Raw genomic sequence first — 27285 nt, 5'->3', positions numbered from 1 at the left:
TATACTTATTTCCAATGCCTTCATGTCAGTGTAACAATTATCTATAAAAAAAAACTCATAGAAAGAATAAACCAGAAGTGGGCGGCCCAGGGGTGTGAGTCAAGGAGCTATGGAAAAGGCAACTTCCCAAATTTTGTTTTCTAAGGTCTTTTTGTTTCATTGTAACGTCATCATGGCTTTCGCAGATTGGAACTTTCAAATGTTTAGGGAGTGTTTTATATTCCAACTATATATTGTAACTTTACCCATTTCTCATTGGCTGATGTGACACATGTAGCAGATAAGTAATCACAAATAACCAGAAGTTAGAGAATAATAGTTTTTGAGACAAAATCGAAGAGAAATTAGTCTCGAATTGGTGGAGAGACAGCCATTCACAGTCAGAATACGGGTTTGTACCTAGTATGACCTGGGATTGGTAGGCACCATCGGCTGCAGTCAGCCATTGCCAGAGCATGCTCTTGAGTGCAGCCGTGTGATCGGCACTGAGGGGGACAAGAAGGCACCAAGGTCTTGCCCTTGGTCTCAAGTTGCTGCAACCTCATGGGTGGCAGGGACAAAACAATGGAAGTAGTAGGTGACTAAATGAGTATAGGAAGAAAATTGGAAGAGCTGGAGAAGATGCTGCAAGAGCTGGGCTTTGAGAGGCAGATAAGGTAACAGTAGTTGGAGGATTGGAGGAAAAGCATTATGTGCTGGGAGGGAGGAAATATAGAAACTGACACGCAGAGCTGAGTATGAGCTCGATCCATCTGTGAGATGATGAGGATAGTTTTCTGCCCAACAGAAGCTGCAGAGTGGGGGATGTGGGACCAGAAGTTCCAACCAGAAGGTTGGACGTGTAGGGTGGGGCCAGATCACAAAGGGCGGTGAGGGCTCTAACCACAGGATGCTGCAGAATGGGTGGCACCCTGTTAGGATGTCATGCCACCAGGCTTACAGGAGGTGGGCAAGATGGATTGGAGGGGGAGGGAACCTTGGAGGCAGGGATACTCAAATAACTCAAGTAACTCAAGCATCTAGAGGTGTGGGCCTAGACTTGGGGCACAGCAGTGAGAAGGGAAGGGGAAGGAGAGGTAGGAGAAACATGGCAAAGAAACTAACAAGGCATGGATATCAGGGCTTCTCTCAAATGAGCAAGAGGGTTCAAAGGTCCTTTTCAGACATATTTCATAACCTAGAGCTAGACTAAGCCTTAGAACCTCTTTCAGGAAATTCAGGTGGGAATTTGAATAAAGAAAGGCAATAGAACTTAATTTATTTTATGATCCCTCTCTCTGGGACAAAGTCCAGCTTAATCACAGAGCAGTTGATAGGTAATATACCATCATAGATTACAGGACAGAAAACCAAAATTATATTATGGATAATCATACACTACACTCATCTGCTCAGACAAAAGTAACTCTTTTTTTTCCCATTTGGTTACTCAGCTGTCTTTACAGAATTGGCCTGCTTTGGTAAAATGTACACTGTTGATGTGGAACTTTTCAAAGAAATGAAATTGCAAACACAACGGAGTTCAAATATCATTTAAAATCTTTTCTGAAATTAGGTGGGATGGTGAGGAATACATAGATGAAATACTTGCCCCCTGTGATTCGTGTCCCTTCTCCTGGCTGTTTGTCACCAATTGAGAAGGTTCCCTAACTGTGCAATTATTTGGCACCAGATGACAGTATAAGTGGAGAGCTATGCTTATACTCTCAGTCTTATCAAAGCTTATATTTGCTCAAATTCTTAGTCACAAAAAAAGAGACAGTGAAGTATCTATCAAGAGAGTTAAACGGGATGACGCTGATCCAGGGTGTAGATCCCCAGGGCTGAAAAGAGACTGAAGGAAGAAAGAAGGACCAGGAGGTGTATTTTTCTTTGTAGCACACACAAACACATATATATTTTTACAAATAGAAAAAAGTCTTTAACACAAGTGTGATCAAATCAGGTCTTCCCAATTCTTATCTTATTGTTTAAAGAGTGTGGTATTTTTCCGTTAGACAAACCAAAATTTGTGTGACTTTAGGCAAGTTGACTTAATCTCCATGGTCCCAGTTTTTTCAACTGTAAGACATAGACAATAAAAACAGTACCAATGTCATAAGGTTACTGTAAGTATTAAATAAATTGTTTTGTGATGCAACTGACACATAGTGATCGTGGCACGCAGTAGATTTTTTAAAGAGTAGTTATTAATATCACTACTGTTGTTATTCTCTGTTAATTCTATAGTTGTGCGTTTGATTTTCTGAACATGAACAGAGGACTTTACATTGATCTCTGATAAATTTCATGTTAGTTTCATTTATTCTTCCCAGCTATTTTGACTATTTTGTCTATTGATTCTGACGTCTGTGGCACTTAGCTTTGAAGGGACTGTTGACATGGCAAACATCCCTTCTCTGCCTTCATCTATGTGCTATTAAAACTGTTGAGCATGACAGAGACCTGCCATGGGTGTCTCAGTCCCACTGCTAGGGCTTTCACTCTGAGATATTATTTGACATATTCTGGGATATGCCTTGCCTTCTCAAGTCTTGAAATTTTCATGAGGAGCTTCCAGTTCCTTGACTTTTCACATTCGATTCTTCAGAAATGAATTCACCTTTTTTTCACCTTTCTGTCACTAGCTTCCTCTCTGGTCCTCCCTGTTTCAGTCAGTGATGTCATCACCTAACTCTGACTCATCCTTCTCTCAGCACCTCCACTCATACCCACTCACCTACCACACCCTGTAGGCGTTCCTCTATGGCACGTCCATATACGCCCTTTTCTTTCCCTTTCTTCTACACCATTCTGGATAGGTCCTCATCTCCCCTATGTTTCTTATGTTTGTCTGGTCCAAACTCCTCATTTTGTTGATGAGGAGTCTGGACCAGACTATTCCCAAAGCCCCTCTCAGCTCTGATGCTGAGTGTTCCATTAAGCACAGAGACCATGTTTGACATATGTGACATTCTCTAAGGCTACCATTTAATTGCATTACCCTCAGGAAATATTTCTTTATGTATTTAGAATGCAATTAGAACCCAAAGGGACCAAGTCCAATTGCCAGTTACTAGCTAAGGGTCATGAAGTCATTCAACTTCTCTAAGCTTTGGTTTCCTCAAGTGACATGACAGATGTCTTCCCCACAGGCTTCTTGTGAAGACCAAGTAAGACAACATGGGATGAAGTACCCAGAATGGTATTTGTCACTTGGTCATTACAAGTAAATAAGAAGTAAACACAATAACTAGTACCTCAACTCACCTATTATGAGTGACAATTTACGGTCTCTCTTCTTCCTCACGTTAATGGATCCAACTCCCTTTAACCGGAATGGCAAGAAGAGCAGGGAGCTGCAAACAGGGGCACAGCATCAAATGGTAGAGATAAGGTAGATGTCCCCAGGCAGTCTACTTTCCCATTGTCTTCACAACACCTACCTGTGTTATGCCAGCTGGGAATCTGCTCAACTGGGCCATCTTCTGTCACACCGATGAATGGAATACTCAGAGCAGCTGAACAAGGGCTCTTTCTCCTTGTGAGCAAGCTACAGAGGTGCCACATTATCACATTATTTGCTTAATGAGAGTGGACTTCAGGGTCATCAGCCAAGAAAACTCAAAGAAACTCTCTCCCCAGCTCTGGGCATGGCTATGCCAGGAAAACCGTAAGCCAGCATCCATGTCTGAGGTACCCTCTCTCCTGGTTGATCCAGTGGTCATCTGTGTACCATGGCTGAACAGCTCCTTCTTTGTCATGCAACCCGTCTCCAAATGGACTGTGATACAATTAATTAGGTTCCCAAGAACTGCATCACAATTACATTTCAGCCCTGTCTCCTCGATCAGTGAATTGGAGGAGACCGGGCCGGTACCAAAGGCTCTGGGCACACATTTGCAAATAACCTCTTGGATTTTCCCCTCACAGATGAATTTAACCTTATCTGTTCTGTGGAGAATTTACTAGTTTGGTTCATTTTCAAAGAGGACCTCACTATCGCACTCATGTAATGATATCAAGGAACCTGGGCCTGTTAAAGAACATGAGCAAGAAAAAAGAAAAGAAATTAAAAGATAGCTTATTATAGGAAAATTGAAACACTAGGTGGTTTTCTTTGGCTTAACAAACCCCCCATAAAAGTATTCTTTCCTGGCCTCCACCAAAACATAGTTACATCATTTAGATGAGTGATTTTCCACTAGGGACAATTTTGCTCCTGTGGGAAAATTTGATTGTCACAACTGGGGAGGAGGGTGTTACTGACATCTAGTAGGTAGATGCCAGGAATGCTGCTAAGCATCCTACACTGTACAGTGCTGTCCCCACAGCAAAGAATTATCTGGCCCAAAATATCAACAGTGCCACTGTTGAGAAACCCTCACTCAGACCAAGTGGAATGAATTCTCTCTAGCACAAGAAGCACATACCGTATTCATTTCCTTGTACATATAGTGACAATATTTATGCACAGTGTAGAATATATAATATATACCTTTGCAATTGATGTGGCTTCCACTTGCATCACACTGATTTTCCTCTGTCTGGGATGGTTCGGGGGAGGGGTTGCCAAAGGGTAGGGCTAGAGGTTCTTGGCCTTATGTTTCAATGAGTTGGTTTCTACAAAAATTTTTAGTGTCAAACAAAACTAGATTCTATAAACCACATGCGTCTTTGAGGTATATGTTGTTCCTCCCTGGACAGAGAAATGAGAGCAGGAAAAGATTTCCAGACATAAAGTCATCTTGCAATAGTCTGTTTCTACCTTTGCAAGTAGAAAAGCAAATTAGGTGATAACACAGCTGTTAAGAAGTCCATGGGCTTGTGGGTCTGATCCAAGGTCCACGGGGAGTCCATTACCTGAGGACACTGGATAAAATACAAGGCAGGAGGTAGAGGAAGATGATATGCATTTGTTGTCCATTCTTTAACATCTTCCCAGTCATATCTGAAAATTCTGTGGCAGTGTTTGAGGCACAGATCTGGAACAATTCTTCCACCATGGTGTATATTTTTTTGAAACTGATAGGTGGGTTTTGAGGGTGCAATCTTTCTTTTAAAGAGTTTATTCCAGCTTTAATGTGAAGCAATCTATCCTTCCCCCCACCCAATGACTCTTTAACTTGGTTTTGATCTTATCCAGATTTCAGAAAACGGTTTGTCTGATTCTCTTATGCATATTAGGAAGGGCGACAGGAGGTATACAAGGGTACTTCAAAAAATTCATGGAAGGATTTGTATTATCTTTTAATCCCATTTTTCCATGAACTTTTTGAAGTACCCTTGTAAGTAAGGGATCCAGGCCAGCATGGGGCTGCTGTCTGTTGTAAAGTCTGATGCTCAAGGCTTGTAGGTGATCCTAGATCCTTCTGAGGTAACGGGGCTGCGGTGCTCTTGCCCACGGTAGATATAGCCTTGCCAGGAAAACTTTTAAGTCCACTTGTGCAAGACTCTGCCTCTGCAGGACAGTGGTCAGAGGCTCTGCCACTGCCCCCCTATTGGACAGACACACTGTTTCTCCAGATTTGTGATTACATTCCATCAGCTACCCCTTAAATTTCACAGACCTGGAGCCATTCAGCTTCTTTAAGGTGACCTGGCTTCTCTGTGTGTGTTCTGTGAGATGCTGATGTTTAAGATCTCAGGGACAGTCTTAGTTTCCTTATTCCACATTCTAGCTGGGCTTCATAGGCCTCCAGGGACCAAGCACACCATTAGGGGAGAAGAGGATGACTCTCCTGTTGCTCCAGAAATGGGCCCCACTTGCTGATTGGGTGGAATCCCAGCCCCCATCCAGGTCTCTGCCTACAGATCAAGGGAGCCGGGACTCTGAAGTGTGACACTGGCTGCTGACCTCTGGGTTCCACATGACCTCAGGGCTCCCCAGCACTGCTCTAGGGAAGGAGTGTTTGTGCAGGGCTGATTTGGGGACCCGGGGTTGCCAGACCCTCTCCGGGGGAGTTACAGCTCTTCACTGTGTGTCGAGCCTCCTTATTCCTGGCTCACCTGTTTTCCCATCCCCTGTTCCCTGCCTGTCCAGAGCAAGCTTGTCTTCCTTCCGCCCTTCCTTCCTCCCCGTACTCTGTTCCACTGCTGAGTCTATCTCCTCCCCAAAGAGCTCCTCCCACAAGCCCCAGCTCCTCCTCCTCCGACTCACCTTCTCCTACCTGTCCTGCCTTCACCTCCCTTCTGAAAGAAAGTCCACAGGCAGCTTCTCCTGCAGGCTGATTGCTTACTATGATATTTTCACATACCTTTACAGCACTATGGTCTAGGCCATCCCCAAACAGACCCCTTCCCTCAGTCCAGCACGGCTGTGTCAATGCTTTCTTCAAAAGGAGGGGAAGGAAGCTAGCCTAAGGGACATGAGGTGTCCCCTTGCTGAGCCACACTTCTCTGCAGGTCACTTTTCTGAGGAAGGATGTTATTACCCCAGGGGCATCCCTGCCTCCCAGCAGGGTGGCTGGGGACTGCAGACCTACTCCAGATTTCATCCCTTCACACAACATAGGGTATGCACAGCACAGGCTTCTGCATTTCCTAGCATGTGGCCATTAAGTCACACAGGGTTCTGTGCTCAGAAGAGCCCCACGCTTGGTTGAATGTTCTGCCGTTGTAGTCCCAAAATTCTTAATTTGAACAGGAGGCTCTGCATTTTCATTTTATATTGGTATCCAGAAATTACATAGCCAGTGCTGGCCACGGGTTCCACAAGCAACCCCAGCCATGCCAGCTTCCCCTGCAATGTGTAGAGACTCTGGCATCACTAGAGAAGTGTGGAGGTTCATCCTGCATGGACCTGCTAGGCCACCTCTCCAGCCCCTTTATTTCTCAGGTAAGACAGCAGAGGCCCAGAGAGGTGAAATCACCTATTGGAGCTCACGCCAGCAGAGCTGACTCTAGACCTAGACCTCTGTATCCACCTGTGAGGAAGGAGGAAGAGTAGGCCATGCCGCCTTTCTACTCCCTCCCTGTGTAATTTACTGACTAATGTAACATTCTATTTAGTCTGTGTTCTATGCTTTTTCTAAGCTTTTTTTCAAAACTAAAAGGCAGCCAGCTTACTAGTCAGAAACCCTAGTGAAGGCCTACACAATTCCTGCTGTCAGTATTTCAGACTGTTGCATGTTTCCAGGCCCAAACTTGAATTCCACGCTGACTCAGGCATGTTTGGTATCACGCTGCTATGTATTTTTCAAAGAATGCTCCCACAATAGTTCATGTCATCTGAGAGTGAGTTATAATTATAAAGAGCAGAGTTGGGCTTCATATAGACCAAGCAAACAGCACCAATGTGGTATAATTTAAGAGGTGTCCCTGAAAGGTGTTTTTGCTGTACTGGAAAGAATATGAACTTTAGAATCAAGCAGACCTGGGTTTGAATACTTGCTCTTGTTAACAAAAGAGGATGACAGGATCCACTAAAGAGAAAAGGGAGACTTTATTTTCCAGAAAAAACAATCTGCAGATCGGGGATCACAGACCTCAGCAGGGCCAATGATAAACACTCCTCCCAGGAAGGGCAGGAGGCTGGCATTTATGCCTCCTAGGATCGGGTTTACATACATATTCAGTGGACCTAGAAAAATGCTATGACTATTAATGGGGGAGGTGCACAGTGAGTAACCACAGGTACCATCATAAGGCACAAAAGTGTTAGTATTGCATAGACACCATAGACTGGCCATGGCTGGTTTTGATGTGGCCTCTCATAGCAGAAGAGGGAGAAAAATGTCCTCAGAGTCTGTTTTCTGTCTAATTGAAGCCACAGTTGGTGGCTGGCACCAGGTGGACTTGCTGAAGGTCAATATAGAATTCCCAGCTGTAGCTGATCTGGCCTTATCTTCTGAGAGTTGCCTTTGCTTAGTTACAGAAAAGAAAACTTTATAACCATAAAATACTGTATTAGTCCATTTCTGTTGCTGATAACAAAATACCTGGAACTGGGTGATCTGTAGCATAGTTTCCTTGCCATCTCATCAGTCTCAGGATGATGTGTCCCACACCTAACTGCCTCTGAGAGGGTAAATCCCATCAGGATTTTTACAAGGATACAGGGTATTAGTGGAATCATCCCTTCTCCTGCTTGTGCAAGTCAGCCTAATTTCTGTCTGCTTTTAACCCAGCTCAGCAGTTCAGACGTGCCAAAGACTACCACAAAAATATTTGCAGATCTCGGTAGGAAAAAAGAAAGAAAGCAATGGTAGGGTGTGAAGGGCCTGAAGAAACTTGCAAATTACTTTCTATGGGTAATAGGTGGTTAGTAAGAAACAACACTGGTAGTGAGATGCTTGTGAATAAGGTACACAGTTCCTCTACTGCCGGACTTGCAGGTGTTGAGAAGGACACATGAGGACATAGTGCTGGTCTCCCTCCAGCTGCTCTGCTCAGCCACCCTCCTTCTGAGCATGTTCCAGATCCCAGAGAGTCCCTGCAACATTCCTTCCTGCCACCTGCATGCACTACCTCTCCCCTCACCACACCCCACCTTCCGTTCTTTTTATTCTCTGCCTCCCTAAAGACTGAAACAGGCTCTTAAGAGCCCATTCTCCCCTCTAGCACAAAGTCTAACTTTGGGGACCAAAAGCAGGGCAGGGGTAAGACACATGTGTCCCCAGTATAGACTGCTGGGCTAGTAGAGGGACTGGAAGCCATTCCAGGGACAGAGAGGAAGGTGCCCAGACGTTATTAAACGGAGGGGGTAGAGAACACGGCTCTGGAGTTGGAGCTGATTTGGGATCCCATCTCTGTCATTTACTAGCTGTAGGACAGGGCAAATTACTTATCCTCTTATCCTCTCTGAGCTAAATTTTCTTATCTATAAAAATGAGGATAACCACAACACTATGAATATACTTCAAACTACTAAACTGTACCGTTAAAAATGGTTAAGATGGTAAATTTCAGGCTATGTGTTTTTTAATCATACACCAAAAAATGGGACTAATAGTAGGACTACCTCATAGGGTGGTTGTGAGGGATCAATGAGATGAGGCATGCAAAGCGTCTGGCACGTAATACATGCTCAGTAAATGCTGGCTTTTACTGTTGTTGTTGATTGTCCCAGCCCGACCACTGGCTTGTACAACACAGTCTTTCAGCAATGGCTTCATGGGCTTGTGTTATGATCACGGCTCTGGGCTGCATCATAAGAATGTGGAAGCTGCCTCCCTGCCACAGAAAAGCTTCTCCTCTAGCAGGAGACTCAAGCCATGTGTGGAAAGGGAAGGAACAAGCAATGATAAAAAGAGCTGGGGGAGTCCTCAACTAAATGAACCTTGGGCAATTGCAAAATTCCCCTATAATTTAATTTCCTCCCTTGGTACAAGAGGAGGTTGGCCCAGATATAACTAAAGTCTCTCTCACTTCCAAATTTCTGTGACTATCTTCATTAGAGGCAAAATTAGGAGTCTGGATTTCAAAGCTCTATGGTCTAAGACATGCATTGTGGTCTTTCTGGGCCTCAGTATCTACATCTGTAAAATGGGGTGGAGGGTGCAGACTCAACCTTGGGGGACTTACTCAGGTTATCACACTATGGAAAAGATTGTCAAAACTTCTGTGCCTGCTTCACCATGAGCTCACTATCTAGAAGGAAGCTGCCTCGGGTGCTGAATTCGCAAATCTAAATATAACATCAGTACCGCCACAGGAAGCCCAGGCTGGAGGAGCAGGCATGAGGAAGCTGGGGCCAGAATTGGATGAGGCTGTGGAAAGGGTGGAGGAATTCTGCTGCATGCAAATAATGGAAAAGTCACTACAAAGTGGGGTTTTGTTTCAAAGTGACAGGTTGGTAGCCAAAGACTTCAGCTTTAAAACAGAAATTATCCAAAATGAAAATATTTTGTGTGACTCAGAGAATCCTCCAGTCTGTCTCTATCTGTCCTCTAGCTGCTCACAGGCCATGTGTTGTGTGGTAGGTGGGGGAAGGGGCCTCTTTCCTGCTCTACCAGAGGCAGGATTTGCATTCAGTTGAGCTGTATCCTGCATGCAACTTGTCAGTGTGCACTCACTCAATATCTGTGGAATAAATAAGGCAAATAAATGTATAAAACAAGAAATCATGACATTAAGCTTTAAGGAAGAACTCCCCAAAATTAGTCGAGATAAATAATATTTAATATAATATTTTTAAAATCAAAATTAATGCCAAATGAACAAAATGTTGAAATTTTAAATGAAGACAGAATCAGTACTGTTGATTTATTTTGCCTCAGGCTCCAATATGGCCAGCATGGCACTTTGTCTCAGCAATGTCCTCTTTGAGAGCTGTTGGCACTGCAGCCACCAAGTTTTCCTTCTGCCCAGCTGAGGCCCTGAGGGCACTCCTAAGTTTATTCCACTGCTTTGTACCCCACTGTCGTAGCCTTGGGCTTGGGCCTGGCAGAGTTGCCTCTATACTGGTCTCCCACCTGCCAGTGTTCCTGTATTAGTCCATTTCTGTTGCTTATAACAAAATTCTTAGAACCAGGTACTTTGTAAGAAAATGATATTTATTGTTTAGTTTTCGAGGCTGGGAGTCCAAAGTCCAGGGAACACATCTAGTGAGAGAGTTCTTTGGTGGTGGCTTTACAGCAATGCAGGGGTCTCACATGGCAGAAAATGGTGGAGCAGAGAGAGAGACTCTCATACGCTCTCCTTTTAAAGCCCTCAGAACTATACCCATGAACTAGGGCATGAGCCTTACAATCTAATCACCTCTTCAAGGCCCCACCTTTCAATGATCATAATAGGATTTCCCACCCTCAATAGTTACAGTGGGGATTAAGCTTCAGTGACTTTGGGGGACATAATTCAATCCATATCACTCCATGCCTGGCCCCCAATATTCATGTTCTTCTCACAGGTAAATACATTCGTTCTATCCCTAAGGTCTTAACTTGTTTCAACTCAAAGGTCCAAAGTCCAAAGTCCCAAGTCCCATCTGTGAAATCAAAACAAGTTACTACTTTCAAGATACAATGGCACAAACATAGGGTACATATTCCCATATGAAAAGGGAGAAATAGACCAAAAGAAAGGGGTAACAGGTCTTAAACAAATCTGAAATCCAGCAGGACAGGCATCAAATCTTAAAGCTGAAGAATCACATACCTTGACTCCATGTTCAATGTTCTCTTCATGATGGTGCAGGGGTTGGGTGGCCAAGTCCTTGGGCAGCTCCACTTCTATGGCTTTCCTGGTCTGAAGCCATCCTTCAGCTCTCACAGACTGGTGCTCCATACCAGTAGCTCTACAATTCTGGGGTCTCCATGGTGGTCCTTCTCTCATGGCTTCACTAGACATGATGCTGGTGGGGTTTCTCTGCTGCAACTCCAACCCCGCATTTGCTTTTGGTGTTGCTCTAGCGAAGACTCTATGTGGTGAATCCACTCGTGTGACAGATCTCTTCCTGGGTCCCTAGGCTTTTCCATACATCCTTTGACATTGGGGTGGAGGCTCCCAAGCCTCCACAGCTCTGGCATTCTGTGAGTCTGCAGATCTAACATCACACAGATGCCACCAAGGCTTTTTGCTTGTATTTTCCAAAGCTGCAGGTCCAGTCACACCTGGGGCCAACTTAGCCACAGCTAGAGCAGCCAAAGCCGCCAGGGTGCTGGTGCAGGGACCAGCATCCTGACGTGGCCCTGGGCAGCGAGCCTGTGGAGGGCACCTCAGGCCTGTTACCAGAGACCATTCTGTCTCAACAGGCCTCTAGGCCTGTGATGGAAGAGGAAGCCCTGAAGATCTCTAAAATACCTGAAATATCTCGAACCATCTGTCCCTCAGGCACAAGCCTCCTGGTCCAAGGCTCCAGAAACCAGGCATTCAACACTGATTCACACACAGCACTTGCCTCTCCTGGTCTCCTCAGGTCTGATCTGGCTTTCTCCCTTCCCTCCTTCAAGCTTCGGGGTCCTGATGTTCCACCACTTCCTGTCACACCCACCTGGATTAGAGTTTCAGCTATTTACAAGCCCCTCAGCTTGCAAGGGGAAGAAAGATATACATAAAGCCTAAGGATAGTGCTCACCTATGAAAATGCTTGAGATATATGCAGTGGAAAATGAAGACTACAAAACGCCAAGGGTCACCTTAATTGTGTAAAATCTATACATATTATACGTGGGTAGTAAAAATTTGGAAGGCTGTTCAATTAAATATTATTAGTGGGGGGGTGGAATTAAGAGTAACATTTTTAGTATTTTTCTTTTCAAATTGTGATGCAATGAACATGTATTATAGGTACCCACCATTACGGTATCATACAAAATAGTTTCGTTGCCCTAAAAATCCCCTATCCTCCACCCATTCATCCCTCCTTCCCCCCAAACCTGTGGCGAACACTGCTCTTTTTACCATCTCCATAGTTTTGCTTTTTCCAGAATGTCATAGAGTTGGGATAATACAGTATGTAGCCTTGTCAGATTGGCTTCTTTCACATTACATTAATCAAAAATAAAGTTATAAAGTCAAAAGCTGTATGCAAGCAGCCACTATTAATCTGTGATTCCAAAAAAGAAAAGAAAAAGGGTTACGTTATTTTTTGCCATTCAAATTGCAGTACTCCATCCCACTCTTACCAGATTTGCCACCCCTGGGATTCTGGAAGTCCCAGAGGCTGCTTACATCCCATAGCTCCACACCGGCTCTTGCTTACCTCTGGATCCACATTCCACTCTTTCTGGGGCCATTTCTTCCTCACTGTGGTGCAGATGGCATCTTCTAGGCTCCATATGGATTTCTTGGGCTCCTTCCACCTTTGGCCACAGATCCTTCCCTTATTTCTCCATAGTCCTAATGGAGACTTAGTATTAATAAGGCTTTACTGAAATTTGGGGAACATAAATTTAGGGAAGGGAAGTACAACATAGAGAGTGATTTATATTTGCTACTAGACAAGGTTATGCCCAGCGTGCTAGGCCCTTCTTCAGGCCCTCTCTGCTTTGCTCCCAACCATAGACCATATCAAGTGCCAGCTCACCTCTGCTTTATGGGAATTTTTCTAGAGGCCTACTCAACCTGTAGTCCAGGAACCAAGAACCAGGAGGCCCCAGAAAGACAGGAAACATCACAGTACCAAGCCCAAGGCCTGGGTATCACATCCTCATTTTCCTTACATCCTGTTTCTAGGTTGGAGTCTTTGCAGGAAGACTGACAGCAAGGGCAGCCTATCCCCTGCCAGCAGGGATGTGGGCTTTTACTACTGCCAACACCCTACATCCCGTGCTAGTCAGTGCTACAGCACCTTATTAGGAGAGGCAAAATGGTCCCAGCCAGGGCCCTCTGCTCCAAGCAGGTGCCGTCCCATTCTGCCTTGTTGCGAAATATGAGGTTCATGCTTTGCCTGCAGTTCCTTCATCTCCACTCACAGCTTTTGCACACTATGGCTCAAGAAGAAAGCATGTAAATTAAAATATACTGGCTCAGGGTAGTCTAAATTCATACAGAGAAAAGCCAAGAGTCCCATAAAGAATGACAGTCTAGTAAAGCACATGGCCAAATTATGTTATCCAACTGACCACTCAGCTTATTTGACTAAAACTTTGCACTTGGGTTCATAAGGACGTTAGTTTTCCCAAATATGTATTTGCTTTACTCGGATACAGCTAAAAAACCCACAGTGGGAATAGGTTCGATGTACCACACTTATGCTCAAAGGGTATGCTCCTGACCTGTAGTGTCAGCACCACCTGGGAACTTGTTAGAAATGCAAATTCTCCAACCCCACCACACAACTACCCAATCAGAAACTCTGGGAGTGGGGCCCCTCCAGGTGACCTTGATCTGTTAAATGTGAGAACCACTGGTCTGATTCTAAAGTAAGCCACTTCTTTGAAGGCAAAAAACTGCTGGTAACTTTTAAGTGATGATTTTTCCACTCCCTACATCATGTAATCTCTTAAGAGATTTAGATTTTGAGGCTCAGTCAGGGTCATGCTACTAGGAGTATTGTTAAATAACTAAGTTCATTGGCATTCATTCAAAAGCTTGAACATTAAAAAAAAAGAGAGAAAATGAAATTTGATTTGGTTTATACAAATAATAACAATTATTATAATTATTTATACACCTGCTTACCATTTTTAAATGCCAAAATGTCATACTGGTTAGAAATTACGTATTAATAGATTTTTAAAACATGTATTAGATAAACTTTGTTCTTCATTTTATTTTGTTACATGATCATGACTGTCTCTTTACAACTTTAAAATATTAGGACATTGTGACCCTGTTATCCTTCTCCCCACCATAGAAGGATATCTCTGAAAGAGGTAATCGCAGTGAAGCTGTTCTATGCCTTACCTACTTTTACCTACACACAGCTCGTCTCAGTAAAGCACTTACTCTTTAAATCAACAGCAACCTCTCCTGGAACAGCACAGTTGTACATGCCTTTACTATTGCATATACTGTAAGTTGTAATTGAGAAAAAAAAAAGTGCTCCAACATGAAATGGACAGTCCTAAAGAGCAGCAGCACACAGTGTGTGACAGGTGATAAAATGAGCTAAGAGCATCACAGCATCCTCCTGGTTTGGTGGGGGGAGGTCATTGTGTTTTCCCAGGTCGCAGAAGTTTGGCAGCTGTAACGGAGCAGTCTGCAGACATCAGGATTTGTGTGAACAAGACTTTGAGAGAGAAGAAAACTTGAAAACACAAAAAGTACAGTTTATGAAATGCTTCAGCAATTTACTGTAATTATATAATTATATGGTATAATTATTATATAATAATCTATAATAAAAAGTAATTAGGAAATGCCAAGAAGCATCGAATGGCAAGTTGAGCAAATGACAAAATTGCAACTCTTCTGCAACAATTTACATCTGTCTGTTTACATCCACAGCAAAGTCACTTCTATAAATTGCCCATGGTTCCCTATTACTCCGCTTGTATCCATCCCCCTCTTGACAAATTTCTGATCGCATCCTTACTGCTGGCTCATTTTGCCCTACAACCTGGTTAAGCACTAACTTAGGCTAAAGACTCTCCGTTTGGTTGCAGTTAGCTTACAACCAGGGTCGCTCTCTTCTCTCCCTTTGGTATTATTGAATTTCCTCCCAACCAATCCGTCTCACCTCTCTCAATCTCTTTCTCCCCACTCCCAGACCCCTTATCTCTCATTCCCTTCTTTCCTCTATCTTAAAGATTCTCTAGTTCCTCAGGAAGAGGAGAAAGGGGTTTGGCATAAGATATACACGAGCAAACTCCAGAAAATTGTAGGGTTCTGAGGCAATTCAAGGGACCCTCCATGTGTCTCTGAGGTGGCCCCCTGCTCTCTCATTCTGTCCCTTTTGCTCTGCTACTGAGCCCATAATTCTGAGCTTTGCCAAGCTCTTACACATATGTATTCAATATGCCCAGCTCCCTAACTGGGTAATATAAAATGTGGGTGCATTTCCTTTATTACCCAAATGACAATGACTTGGCACCAGATCTTCCTCACAGACACACACATTTGAACTTGATCCCCTCACTGGGTCCCTTACTTATGTAGATAACTCCCCAAAATGCAACCTTAAGGATGTCCTAAAAGAAGTTTCTCTTCTCCTACTACTCCACCCTGCAGCTTGTCCCCCCTCTGCCCTCCAGCCTGTATGCCAATGGAACACTCCTTCCCCAAAGCCCAACCGATGGCGGGCTGCAACCACTGACAAATAGGACTGAAGATTCAAGGAGAGTGGAGAGGAATTATCTCATTGAAAATAGCTAGCGATGGTGCCGGGTATGACTCTTCTCAGAGCTGAGGCCGAGACCCAGCCTCAGGTTTGAGGCTACCAGCCCACCCCACCATCTCCCCACCCCCACCATTGAAAGTCCCTCCGGTTTGCCCACATTCTTCAGCACTCTAGCTCCTAACAGCCACTAGACCTAGAAGGGGCTCCCCCAAACCCCCAATCTAAGTTCCCATTTCATGTTTGAGAATCTCCCATTTCCCAAGATGACTGAGAGTAGGAACATCTATGCCCTACCCAATAAATATCTCTCCGCCCCTACATGCCCAATGGCCTGCCCTCAATAAAACAATAACAATAGAACCCAGCATAGTTGCATTATTTAGCCTTAAATTAACACTTAGTGGAGGACACCGACAGGCCAGTGCAGGTGGAGTTCGTCTATCAGTGTCCTCTCATCTGCTAAACCTCTCCATAGCCACACCATAAAGCAATACGTTGCAGCATACATTCTAAATCCATACAGAGCCAAGGGAATATTTCTCCCAGATCCCCCCAACCAACAGAATTTCATAGACCTATGCACCATGAATCATATTACCTAACAGAAGGCCTCTCTCCCAGAGTCAGAGAATCTGCTCTCAGGTTTATGGGGAAATCACTATTTTCCTCTAAGAACAATGGCCATATACAAGCTTCACATTTCATTACTAACAGGTCCAATCAAATAGTTTTCTAAGAACAAAGAAAAGGCTTGCCTGAAAGGTGAATACAAATATCCTACTCTTTTAGGAAGAACCATGTGAAATTTTATTATATATGTTTTTTAAGTCAGAAATAAAACATGGCCCTATATTCCCACCCTGTTAATGTTTTTTTTAATGTATGTATATAATACAGATAATAAAAGTGATTATGCACATGCTCTGAATATTTAAATAATATCAAAAAATCTTCATCAGAATTAAAAAGTTAAAGTCTCCTTTTTATAAAGTAGAAGCCCCACCCCCACCCCCAGCCCCCAGATGCTCACTCTGAAGTTGACTGGGCTGTGTCCTGCACAAAGGTGCCCAGCCCTGAGGACAAGCGGGGGCTAAAACTGATCCTTGTTCTGTTCACCAAGGGTGCTCCCTCGCACTGGGCGGCATCCACCCAAAAATCAGGGACATCTTTTTCTAATTTGCCCAAAGACACTCTATTGGCTCTGAAAACTGCCTTTTAACAGCTTCTCGCAGGAACACTTACTCTATTTTATGGAATAAAGTGTTGCCCAGTTCTAGAATCTCAATAAAGCCAAATGAGATCTTAAAAAAAAAAAAACTTTCTTGCATATCCTTCTAAAAAGTTATGCACATAACCAGCACATGTGTGTATGTATGTATATATCCTTTCTTTCCCCACAAAGACAGCATGTGATACACGCTATTTTGAACTTTCCTTCCTCCTTCTTTTCTTTCTCCTCCTCCCTCATTTTTTAATACTTAACAATATCTCTCAGGGTATTTTTTAATCAGCAATACAGATGTATATTTCTTTTTTTAAAAAAGGATTTCAGGGTTTTTGGGGGGGTGCAATCAGGGAGGATTAGAGTTCTTACACATAATGCTACAACAGACTTGCTTATACGTATATAATAGCATAGTTTTGTGACCATGTTCATAAGGCAAATACAAAAAGCAGTGGAATTGCTGGGTCAAAAGGCATGGGCATTTTAAATTTTGACAGACATTGATTGTAACAATTTACCATCCCAGCAATATCTGTATTTCTTGAACCCTTACCAATACTAGGTATTATCACATGTGTTAAATTTTACCTGTCTGATAGGCAAAACAATGATCTCTCAATGTTGTTTTAATTTAGATTTGTTTAAATATAAGTGATATTAAATATCTTTCCATTGGTATTTATTCCACTTGTATTTATTTCTGTTAGTTATGTGTTCATATCTTTTGCTCATTTTTCTATTGAATTGTTCATCTTTTTCTTATGGAGTATAAGATTATTTTATAAATCGAGACATGTATTCCTTTTTATTATTATTATGTGTTACAAATATTCCCTCTAGCATGTCATTTATCGTTTGATTTTGTACATATTACTTTTTATTCTACAGAAATGTCAAATATCTATGCAATCAGATTCATTAATCATTTTCTTTATGGCTTCTGTGCATGTATCACTTTTAAATGATGATTTTTCTAGATTTTCTCTAGTAAAGTAAAAGAAATCTTGGGACTGATACCAGCCTATGCTGTGTCCTCAGAGTAGACCCACCCTTGCAATACGGATGTTGTAAGGACAGTAAAGGACAAACAGTGAGGCTTATGATAGGATCAGAGGACTTTTGCTTCTCATGTCTCCTCAGAGACAGATCCGGGAATCAAAATTCCTTTCTTCACAGACTAAGACTGGCCCAGGCACCCCAGCAGATGGGGACATGGCCCAGTGACCACATTCCTCATAGAAATAGTCATGCTTTCCCTTTATTCAAGGAGCAGATGGTCAACTTAATTAAGTACAATACAACTCATGCTATTTGGAGGTTTTGTTGTAGGGTTTTTTCTTTCTTTTTTGTATTCAAAAAGGGTAGAAGACTTTTTTAAAAATCAGCCTGGTTATTAATATTTTGCGTGTAATTTTTTTTCTTATAGGCAGCTTCAAAAGATGGTCCATGATATTAAGAACAATGAAGGTGGAATAATGAATAAAATCAAAAAGTAAGTTAGACTCTGTTTAGATACTTAATTATATAAAATAAGTCAGCCTGTGCTAAGTGAAAGAACAGTAAAGCGCTCTGTTACCCAGCAAGTCGCAACCTCTTTAGCATGCAGCCCTTTCTCACTAATGACCAGAATCCATGGTGGTTAGGTCCACATTCTGGGAACATGGTGCAGTACTCAGGGAACTTTGATTTTCCTTCTCGCTGCAGGAAAGGTGAGATATGCTCATTCAAGGTGCCTAACAAACTCCAAAGCAGGAAAATCAGCTCTATAACCATTTAGCTAAGAAGCACCAGGATATGCTCAGAGAAATCCAAATGAGAAACTACAAAACACAGCCCTAGTTCTTTAGGATGCCATATCTGTTCTCCATATTTTGATTTCTACTTTTCCAATTATTGCTTTAAAATGATGTTTTCAATTGGCACTTGGAAAGAAAAAGCTAGAATCCTAAACTTCTTGTACAACAAAAATTTTCAAACTATTTTTTTAAAAAGAGAATAGAAATTGTACATACCTGCATTTGCCACTCAAAATCTAAGAGGAAAGGGGAAATAGTATTCTGTTACAATTTCATTTGAAAGTAATACAGATTCACCAGGAAAGGCAAGATCAAAGAGTTCAGAATTGTATGAAGTCAGAATCTCCCACTTCTTTATGTACCAACCTTAACATATTCCCCAGAAACAGACACTGTCATGAGTGAGTTCAGTATATACTGTATATCTATGAGTACACATATATGTTTATACACACACATACATACACTGACATAGTACATACCTATACACACATATATGCACACATACATTTTCATTTGGCTACATATGCCATTCTACCAACTTGCTTTGTGGGTTTTACTTAATGCTATTTTATGGACATCTTTCTTTGTTAGTATGTAAAAATAAACTATATTCTTCTTTGAACAGCTGATTAATAGTATATTATAAGTCTTATAATTCAATTAACCAGCTATATATTGATGGACATTTTTTAAGGGGGGAGGTGGTGTGAGTGTAAACTGGTTCAACATGTTTGGAGGGAAATTCAGTAACATCTATCAAAATTCTCTGGCCATTTCTTTCAGTTTAAATGTCACAAATAATACCTCCATAAATATCTTTTGTAGACTCTGAGTAAACCAGTAAATTCCTGAAATGAAATTTCTGAATAGAAAGGAGTTATGTCCTTGAAATTTTGATTGCTGCTACCAAATTTCCCTCCCCAAATTTTGAACTAACAATAGTGAATAAAAGTGTATTTCTCTACGCCTTTACAACAGTATCTTCATTCTTTTTGATCTTTGCTAAACTTAAAAGTGAGAAATCAAGTATGAATTTGGGTAGTATTTTTAGACTATAAAATGTAATTGAGTCTCTGTATTAGAGATCATCATAAAACAGTTAAAATAGTCTTCTGCTTGTGGGGCAGTAGTCATCTTAAGAAAGAGGGGAATTTGTCTGCTTGTTCCATCCTATGACTGGGAGAGGTGTGTGATTATTGTCATTTATTATTTCTGATACATATAGAATATCATTCTCTATGAAGGAACCCTGCAACTCGTTGTTACAATTACTAGCAATTCTAGATTAATTATCCCACAGTTGCCAGTTTTATAATACACCGGTTCTTAAGACTATACTTTCAGGGATCATTTCTATAGTTTATAATACACCGGTTCTCAATGATATGCAGCCTCTGCATAAAATGTCTCTCTACTCTACAGGTAGTCATATTTACAGCTGCCATGGAGCTCAAAGTTTTTCTGACAATTTCTCTTTCAAAAATTCTTCCCTTGTCCCCCAAAGCACTTTTACTTGACAAACCATGTTTCTTCCCAGCCTGGAAAATATGACCACCATAGTTATTAACCTGGGTGACATCAAGGGCCTTTTCATTGAAAGTAACCTGTAGTTCAGCTCTCACTCAAAGCCAGGCAAAAGGTGCTACCTTGAAAGGAGGAAACACAGTAGAACACACTGGTTCCCTAACACAAGACCATGACTAAGCTTTCACTGTCCATGGCCGCATGAGAAAATGAGGACCTTGAAGTGCTGGGGATTGGTGGGCACTAAGTAAAGCTCAAACCACACCCTTTATTCCTGGCCAACACTGAACACTCACCAGGAATAAAGTCCTTTACTGAATCTGTCCTTTATTCTGAGATAATGTTCTTACATTTTAGGATGTTAAAATAGTCTTTCTTTTCTTTTATGAAATCATGGTAATGGTAGATAATAGCTGGTTTGTGTTTTTTGAAACTTTACTGTTCCATGAACTGACCTGGGCACCAGATCCAGTTTTGTTTTGGTTTTTCTTCCCTGCAACACCTTGGACAATCTCTCTCTCTGGACCTTGGCATAGATCTAATGGTAATATCTTCCCAGAACACCCTGCTGGCTTGTGATGAAATCTGAATGAAACAATAGATAGAACAGCTTATAGGAAAAAAACCACAGAATTTCTATACAAGTATAAGTATTATTTTTTTTACAGAATTACGATTATGGTTGTAAGGTTCTTGCATGAGTGTTTTAATCAGACAAATTTTTTAAAGAAATGAAATAAGTATAATGGTTATAATGGTTACCCCACACATGGCTTCTATGATATCTTACTAAATAAATAAATAAATCTTAATAAATAAATTTTAATAAATAAATCTTTACAATGATATCTTAGTAAATAAAGGCTATTGGATATGTTTTGTTTAACACATATTTTAAATTTCATTATGTAAATCATTCTGAAATAAAATGGATCATTATTATTAAAATAATAATTTACTGTAAATCTTACACATTTCAAATAATGGAAGGGGAGGTGTTGTCAGAAAAAGCATAAAATTTGGGATACTTTTTTAAAATGTAATTTTGATTTTACTATTTTAATGAGTGGAGAATGACTGTAAATATTCAGCACATTTTATATGTGCATAAAGATATTAAAGTCTTTTTGAGAGCACCTGAAACAATTTGACTTCTAAATAAACTCAATATCACAATCCTCAGTCTTGAGACACTCACTGCTCAGTTATTTGACATTTTGTAAAATGGTACAAAAGTAATTTCTGCCCAACCTGTGACCAAAGTGCTGATCTTTTTCCTGTTACTTAAAGCACTTGTAAATCATTAAAGTGTAGTTCATCTTCTCTCACCTTCCTATCAGTCAATCAGCACTTTATCTTCCTTGAATGCTGTGCTCACCAGTATGCTGACCTCTTGGAGCCCTTCAACACCTGACTTGTCTTTGCCAAGTCATAGCTGCATCATGCACTGGGGAGATGGGGAGAGGTTGGGAACCTCTGACTGATGTCTTCACTACATTTATAACACATTAAATCTCGCCATGTGACGGGTCCAAAAGGAGCCATTATTCTATTAGTTGTCTGTCTGTTATCTCTATATCAGCTTTTATTACTGGCCTTTACAAGAGTTGTTCTACCCACTGACCATATGTCTAATGGTTATTATTTATAGGCTAAAAGTCAGAGCACCTCCAAGCGTTCCTCGAAGGGACTATGCTTTAGGTAAGAGTATTTCTCAGATACTTTAACTGACTCAACTAATTTAATGTTCATATTTTCATTCATGTTCATGTTCATGGAAAGAGATATATGTTCTATTCATTTGAAAATGAAAGGTGCCTACCCTAATTTCAAGAATGACCAAATCTATTAGGCTTATGACTATAGTGGGGGTGTAGGAGTCACCCATCTATCTATCCATCTGTCTATCCATCTACTTATCCAACATTTATTAAACAGCTTCGTGAGGCGGGCACATACAAGGTCTTAGGTAGAAATACAGTGCTAAACAAGTTAGATATAGTCTCCACACTCACAGAATGTATAGGCTAGAAGGGAAGACTTATGATGTAAAAAGTAATTACAAGTCAGTACAGCAAGGGAAGCACAGGGTTTTACAGACATGCACAGCAGCATTTCCTAATTTAATACAAGGTGGGAGGATGTGGAGGAAGTGGAAAAGGGAAGCCTTCCTCAATAAAAAAAAAAGTTGTTTAAATCGATAGTTGAGGGTTGTTGAAGGGGTGGGGGCAATAAATTACTGATGGCACATGGTTACTCAATCCTCTCTGAGTTTAGCCTGCAACTTCACTCCAACTAGAACCAACTTTGGCAGGGAGAGGGAGATTGGTGGTGTTTATGGCAGTGGTCAACAAAGTAAAATATCCAGCACACTTGCTTTTTCTGGAGCAGCTACTGTGCGAGGATAAGTCAAAAATCTCTCTCTATTGCATTAAGTATATAAAGATTTCCCAAACATGGGCTGATCTATACAGCCCTCAATGAAAACCACAGGGCCACAGACATTGTTGATGTTTCTTCCTCTATAGGGCGACAGCTAAAACCAAATCATAATCTTAAATGATGATTACTATTTTATTTTCCTTTTTCTGCCACTGATAAAGATAGTCATAAATCAGATAATTGAGTCCCTCTTGGGCACCAATAGAATCTTATCACACTAAGAAATGTTAATCAACATACCCAAGTCTGCTCCCAGACCCACTGGACCACTTTCTATAACTCATTAAGTTACAGAGTATTTATTGACCTCAGTCTGTGAATCAGTCAGCGAGTTTAGATAGTTGATCAGGGGACTCCTGTTTGGTTTGGAACTAAAAAAGACTTACCTAATCAATAAGTCAATAAGTCAGGAAAGCTGCTTATTTAACAAATGAGAACAAAAACATTCTTCCTTCCAGGTTCTAAGAAAGAAAAAGAAGACTAATTCTATTATATAGCTAAATGGGTTTGATGGGAAAATTATGGACTCGTGGAGTCTCAGGTTTAAAGGGAAGCCCAGTGGTCTTGTAGTCTAACATCCCAATCCAGGGCTTAAACCCTGCCCCACCACCATGTACCCGCACAAAGGAAGCCCAGTTTCTGCTTGGACACCTCCTGTGGTGGTTTCCCAAGCCTGCCTGGTCAAGTGACAGCACTGACTGGATATAGATACAATCCATTTCCTTGTGGTTTCTACATCTATCCTGTTGGCCACATAGTACAAGTCTTTAAGTATTAAAGAAAGTAGACATAGAGTTGTTCTGTGCAATGCCAAAGGATAGAATTAAGAAACTAGGTCATTTGAGTGGTTTCTTCTCTAGGATAAACATATCCAGGTGGGGCTGGCTGGCTAGTTCAGTTGGTTAGAGCGCAATGTTTAACACCAAGGTCGTGGGTATGGATTCCAGCACCAGCCAGCCACCAAAAAAAAAAAAAAAATTTCCAAGTGCTTTTTTCCACACATTCTTTGATTCATTCAACAACTACAACTGGCTCTCTATACCAGCAGGTTCCATCTCTGTGGACTCAACCAACTGTGGATAGAAAATATTCTGGGAAAAAAATGGACGGTTGCAGCTGCACTGAACATTGACAGACTTTTTTCCTTGTCATCACCCCCTAAACAATACAGTATAACAACCACTTATGTAGCATTTACATTGCATTAGGTATTATAAGTAATCTAGAGATGATTTAAAGTATAAGGGAGGATGTGCATAAGTTATATGCAAATACTACATCATTTTATATCAGGGACTTCAGCATCTGTGGATTTTGCTATCCATGGGGGGTCCTGGAACCAGGCCTCCTCAGATACTGAAGAATGACTATTTCACTGGTGTGTCCTGTGTGACTCTAACTGTGCTTGATATGGAGCGGGAACAAAATATAGTCCCTGGCCTTAAAGTGCTTAATGACTAGTGAGGAGTTATTGCAGACAGGTAAACTTACCAAGCATGGCAGTTGCTATGAAGGAAAATGGCCATGTGCAGTGATAGAGAATCACTGTGGGGTGGGTGTTACACTTCTCACCGTGTAACGGAGACGAAAAAAGGATTACTCAAAGCGCCATGAATGCGATGAGAAGCCCGAAGGGACTGCACCTCAGCAGCTCCTCTGTTAGAAGGAGAAACTGAGTACAGCCCTGATTCAAAGTTAGCTTCTGTTTTTTATTGTTAAGGAATTTTCACAGAAAAATCAGTTGATTCAATTATTACAAAGGACACAAAGACATGGGCAGTGTTACAAAAGTTATCTATGGCTAAGTACAGCTTAAACAATGGAAACTAGTAACATCAGTAAAATTAACAATGTGACATTCCAAAGTACAATTAGTGAAAAGCTAAGTTGGTCAAACTGCCCTCTTTATCTAAAGTATAACCTCTCCTTAAATGATATAAGCAAAAGTTGCATTCTTATGATAAAATCTAAGTTTAATTATCTCTAAAGTTTCCACCAACAGACAGCTTGCCCCTAGAAAACATTTTTTTCACATCTTTCCCTTCAGCAATTCTTAAAATCTCTTAACAGGATCGGTATGACATCCACCTGTTAGCTCTAAAATCATTAAAGTATACAATCCCATACCTATGCAGTGATCAGTTGATTAGATGGGCTGTTGCCCTCTGGCTGTAGGCTGTGGCCTCCTACCCAAGGGCTTTTGTCCTATGTATGCATTTACCTAAAAACCCTATTCTAAAAGCAAATGAGAACCAAGATTTCTAACCCTCTACAGGTGGGGACAACACAGGTGGTCAGAGAAAGTGGCTCTGAGGTGGTGACATTTAATTCAAGTCCTCAGGGACAAATGTGCAGGAATATTTGTCACTTTGTAGATGAGCCAACAGCATTAGAGACACTGCACACAAATGCTAGGAGCTCAGAGTCAATTTTTGGAAACATAAGTGCACTGACAAATCTGATTTTAGGATGGACACCTCTGTGGACCATCCCCTCATGCTCAACTGTCCACTTGCTCAAGCCCTCATCATCTCTTGCTTGTGCTAGCACAGAAGCCTCTAACTAGTCTTCTTAATTCTTAATCACATGCGGTCCTCTCAACCTCCACCAGAGAACTGTTCTGAAATATAGTCCTATTTGTGCCACTCCTTTGTTTAAATGTTTTCATGGCTCTACATCGCCAACTAGAGGAATTGCAAACCACTGAGCCCACATACAAGGTCCTTTAATGTCTAACCACTGACTAGCTGTGTAACTGTGGACAGCTCATTCTGCTCTCTGTCTATGTCATGCGAACTGAACTGCAGGATAGGTTAGGTCCCCTCCAATGCTAATACTCTCCACTCCTTGGAGGCCTGGGCTCAGTGATGAAGCAAGCCTCTCCTAACATTCCTTGGCTTTAGGAATTTGCATCTTCCAATCTCTCTAGTGCTCAGAAGCGTTTTCTTTCTTGACCTCAGGTACCTGCTCTCTTCCCTGAAAGCCCTCAAATAGTCTTGACATCAATACACTTGTACTTAATCTCTCTTGGAACACAGAAACATGGCCCAGCTGAGTCTTCTAAGCCTTTGATGCTCAAAGTGGGGTCCCCAGCCTGGCAACATCAGCATCACCTGGGAGCCTGTTAGCAATGCAGAATCTTGGCCCCACTGTAGGACTAATGGATCAGAATTGTATTCAACAAGAGCTCCAGGGCATTTGCATGTATATTAAGTTTGAGAAACCCTGCTATAAACCACCATCTCTGTCCTCATTGCTTCTCCTGAACTGAAAGAGAAGTAGATCTCCAAATCCACCGAAGTTCCAGTATCTCAGAAACTCACCCTATTGCTTCACCAGACCAATAGGACCTGGCACAGTCTCCCCTGCTCTTATACTCAATCCCCAGAAATGGTCCTTTTGGCAAAACCACCATCACTACCTGCAGTCAGTATCCTCCCTGCTCTTCTCCCCCTCCCCAACAACTCGTGTCCCAGGAGCATTTCCAGATGCTTCCCCTGAGCCTTGAGGTCCCTGTGCAAGCCCAGGGCCTCAGAAGTCAGCCCCCACACCCCTCCCCCCCCCAAACCATTGATTCTTCAAGGACAGAGATCCCAGTGTGTGGAGACCTGAGCCCACCAGACCTCCTGAGCCTGGGAGGCCAGTCAAGTGCTCTCTGGAGGCCTGTGGGGACTTGGGCCACCCGAGGCTCCTGAAAAAGCCTGACCCATTTCCCCCAGATGCTGGAATTATGTCCTCTTTCCAGTCCTGGAAGCAAATGGCTCCTCCAAACCCTCTAAGCCAGGAGTGTGTTGACCTGGGTGATGTTGATCTTCAGAGAGCAGAGGATGAAAAGGGCCAACACCCCAGAGGTTGTCATTGCACAAAGAACGGAAGCCTGGACCTCCCCAGGGATGCAGATGGGGCCAGGGTGGAGCCTGGTGCTTTCAGTTCATGCCCAGCGACTCTGTCTTCATCTCTGAAGAGGCAACATTGCCCACAAGGACCTCATGGTCCACTGAGCAGAGTGTATTACCCCCAGCAGCTGGCACTGCTGAAGGAAGGGAAGCTATCCAAAACCTTTTGAGTATTCACTCTGTGCTGGACATTATGCTAAACTCCTTACACATATATCTCATTTAACCTTCCCATTAGCACCATTATATAGAAATTACTGTCTTGCTGTGTAGATGAGGAAAATGCATCTCAAGGACATTAAGCAACCTGCCCACTAAGAGGAAAACCCACCCCAGGCTCCCATTCCACTGGTCCTCCTCTGGACCCAAGCTGAGATGTTTACACACTTCTGAGCTGAGATGTTTACACACTTCTCCAAGCCGAGATGTTTACACACTTCTGAGACCTTTTCTTATCATTCTGAAGGTACCAGAACCCCTAAAATTAACACCAGAATCTGTTTCCCAGTTCCTGACCTTTCACAGTTGAACAGCCTCCTGCATCTTTGTAGTTTAAGATCTGGCTCCAGATGGAGGAGACAGGGAGACCACTCGTGGCGCCCCAGGATCTGCTGAGGTCATTGCAGAAGCCCCACTGGTCACTCCATAAACCCCTGAGGGGTTGGAATTGAACAAGTCTTTTCTTTTTGTACCTTTGGGTTCTGATATCCAGGGGCAGTTGTGATATCCCGCAGAGGTCCACCTTCCACTCTTATC

The 27285-nt window shown here is 42.1% G+C and overlaps 1 protein-coding gene across 5 annotated transcripts in view; it reads left to right on the top strand.

The window, feature by feature from the left end:
• The first annotated feature begins 9519 nt into the window (after positions 1-9519).
• The window catches only part of BLNK (B cell linker), a 62158-nt gene continuing 44392 nt past the window's right edge, over positions 9520-27285 (top strand). For all 5 annotated transcript variants that reach the window (XM_063102770.1, XM_063102769.1, XM_063102767.1 and 2 more), the window contains exons 1-3: positions 9520-9557; positions 18286-18360; positions 21843-21892. In XM_063102770.1, the coding sequence (XP_062958840.1) occupies positions 9520-9557; positions 18286-18360; positions 21843-21892 (163 nt within the window). The remainder of the gene's footprint in view (positions 9558-18285; positions 18361-21842; positions 21893-27285) is intronic.

This window comes from Cynocephalus volans, chromosome 7 (assembly GCF_027409185.1).
Source record: "Cynocephalus volans isolate mCynVol1 chromosome 7, mCynVol1.pri, whole genome shotgun sequence".
NCBI lineage: Eukaryota > Metazoa > Chordata > Mammalia > Dermoptera > Cynocephalidae > Cynocephalus > Cynocephalus volans.
The sequence above is the reverse complement of the archived record's forward strand: the minus strand, read 5'-3'. Positions and strand labels throughout refer to the sequence as shown.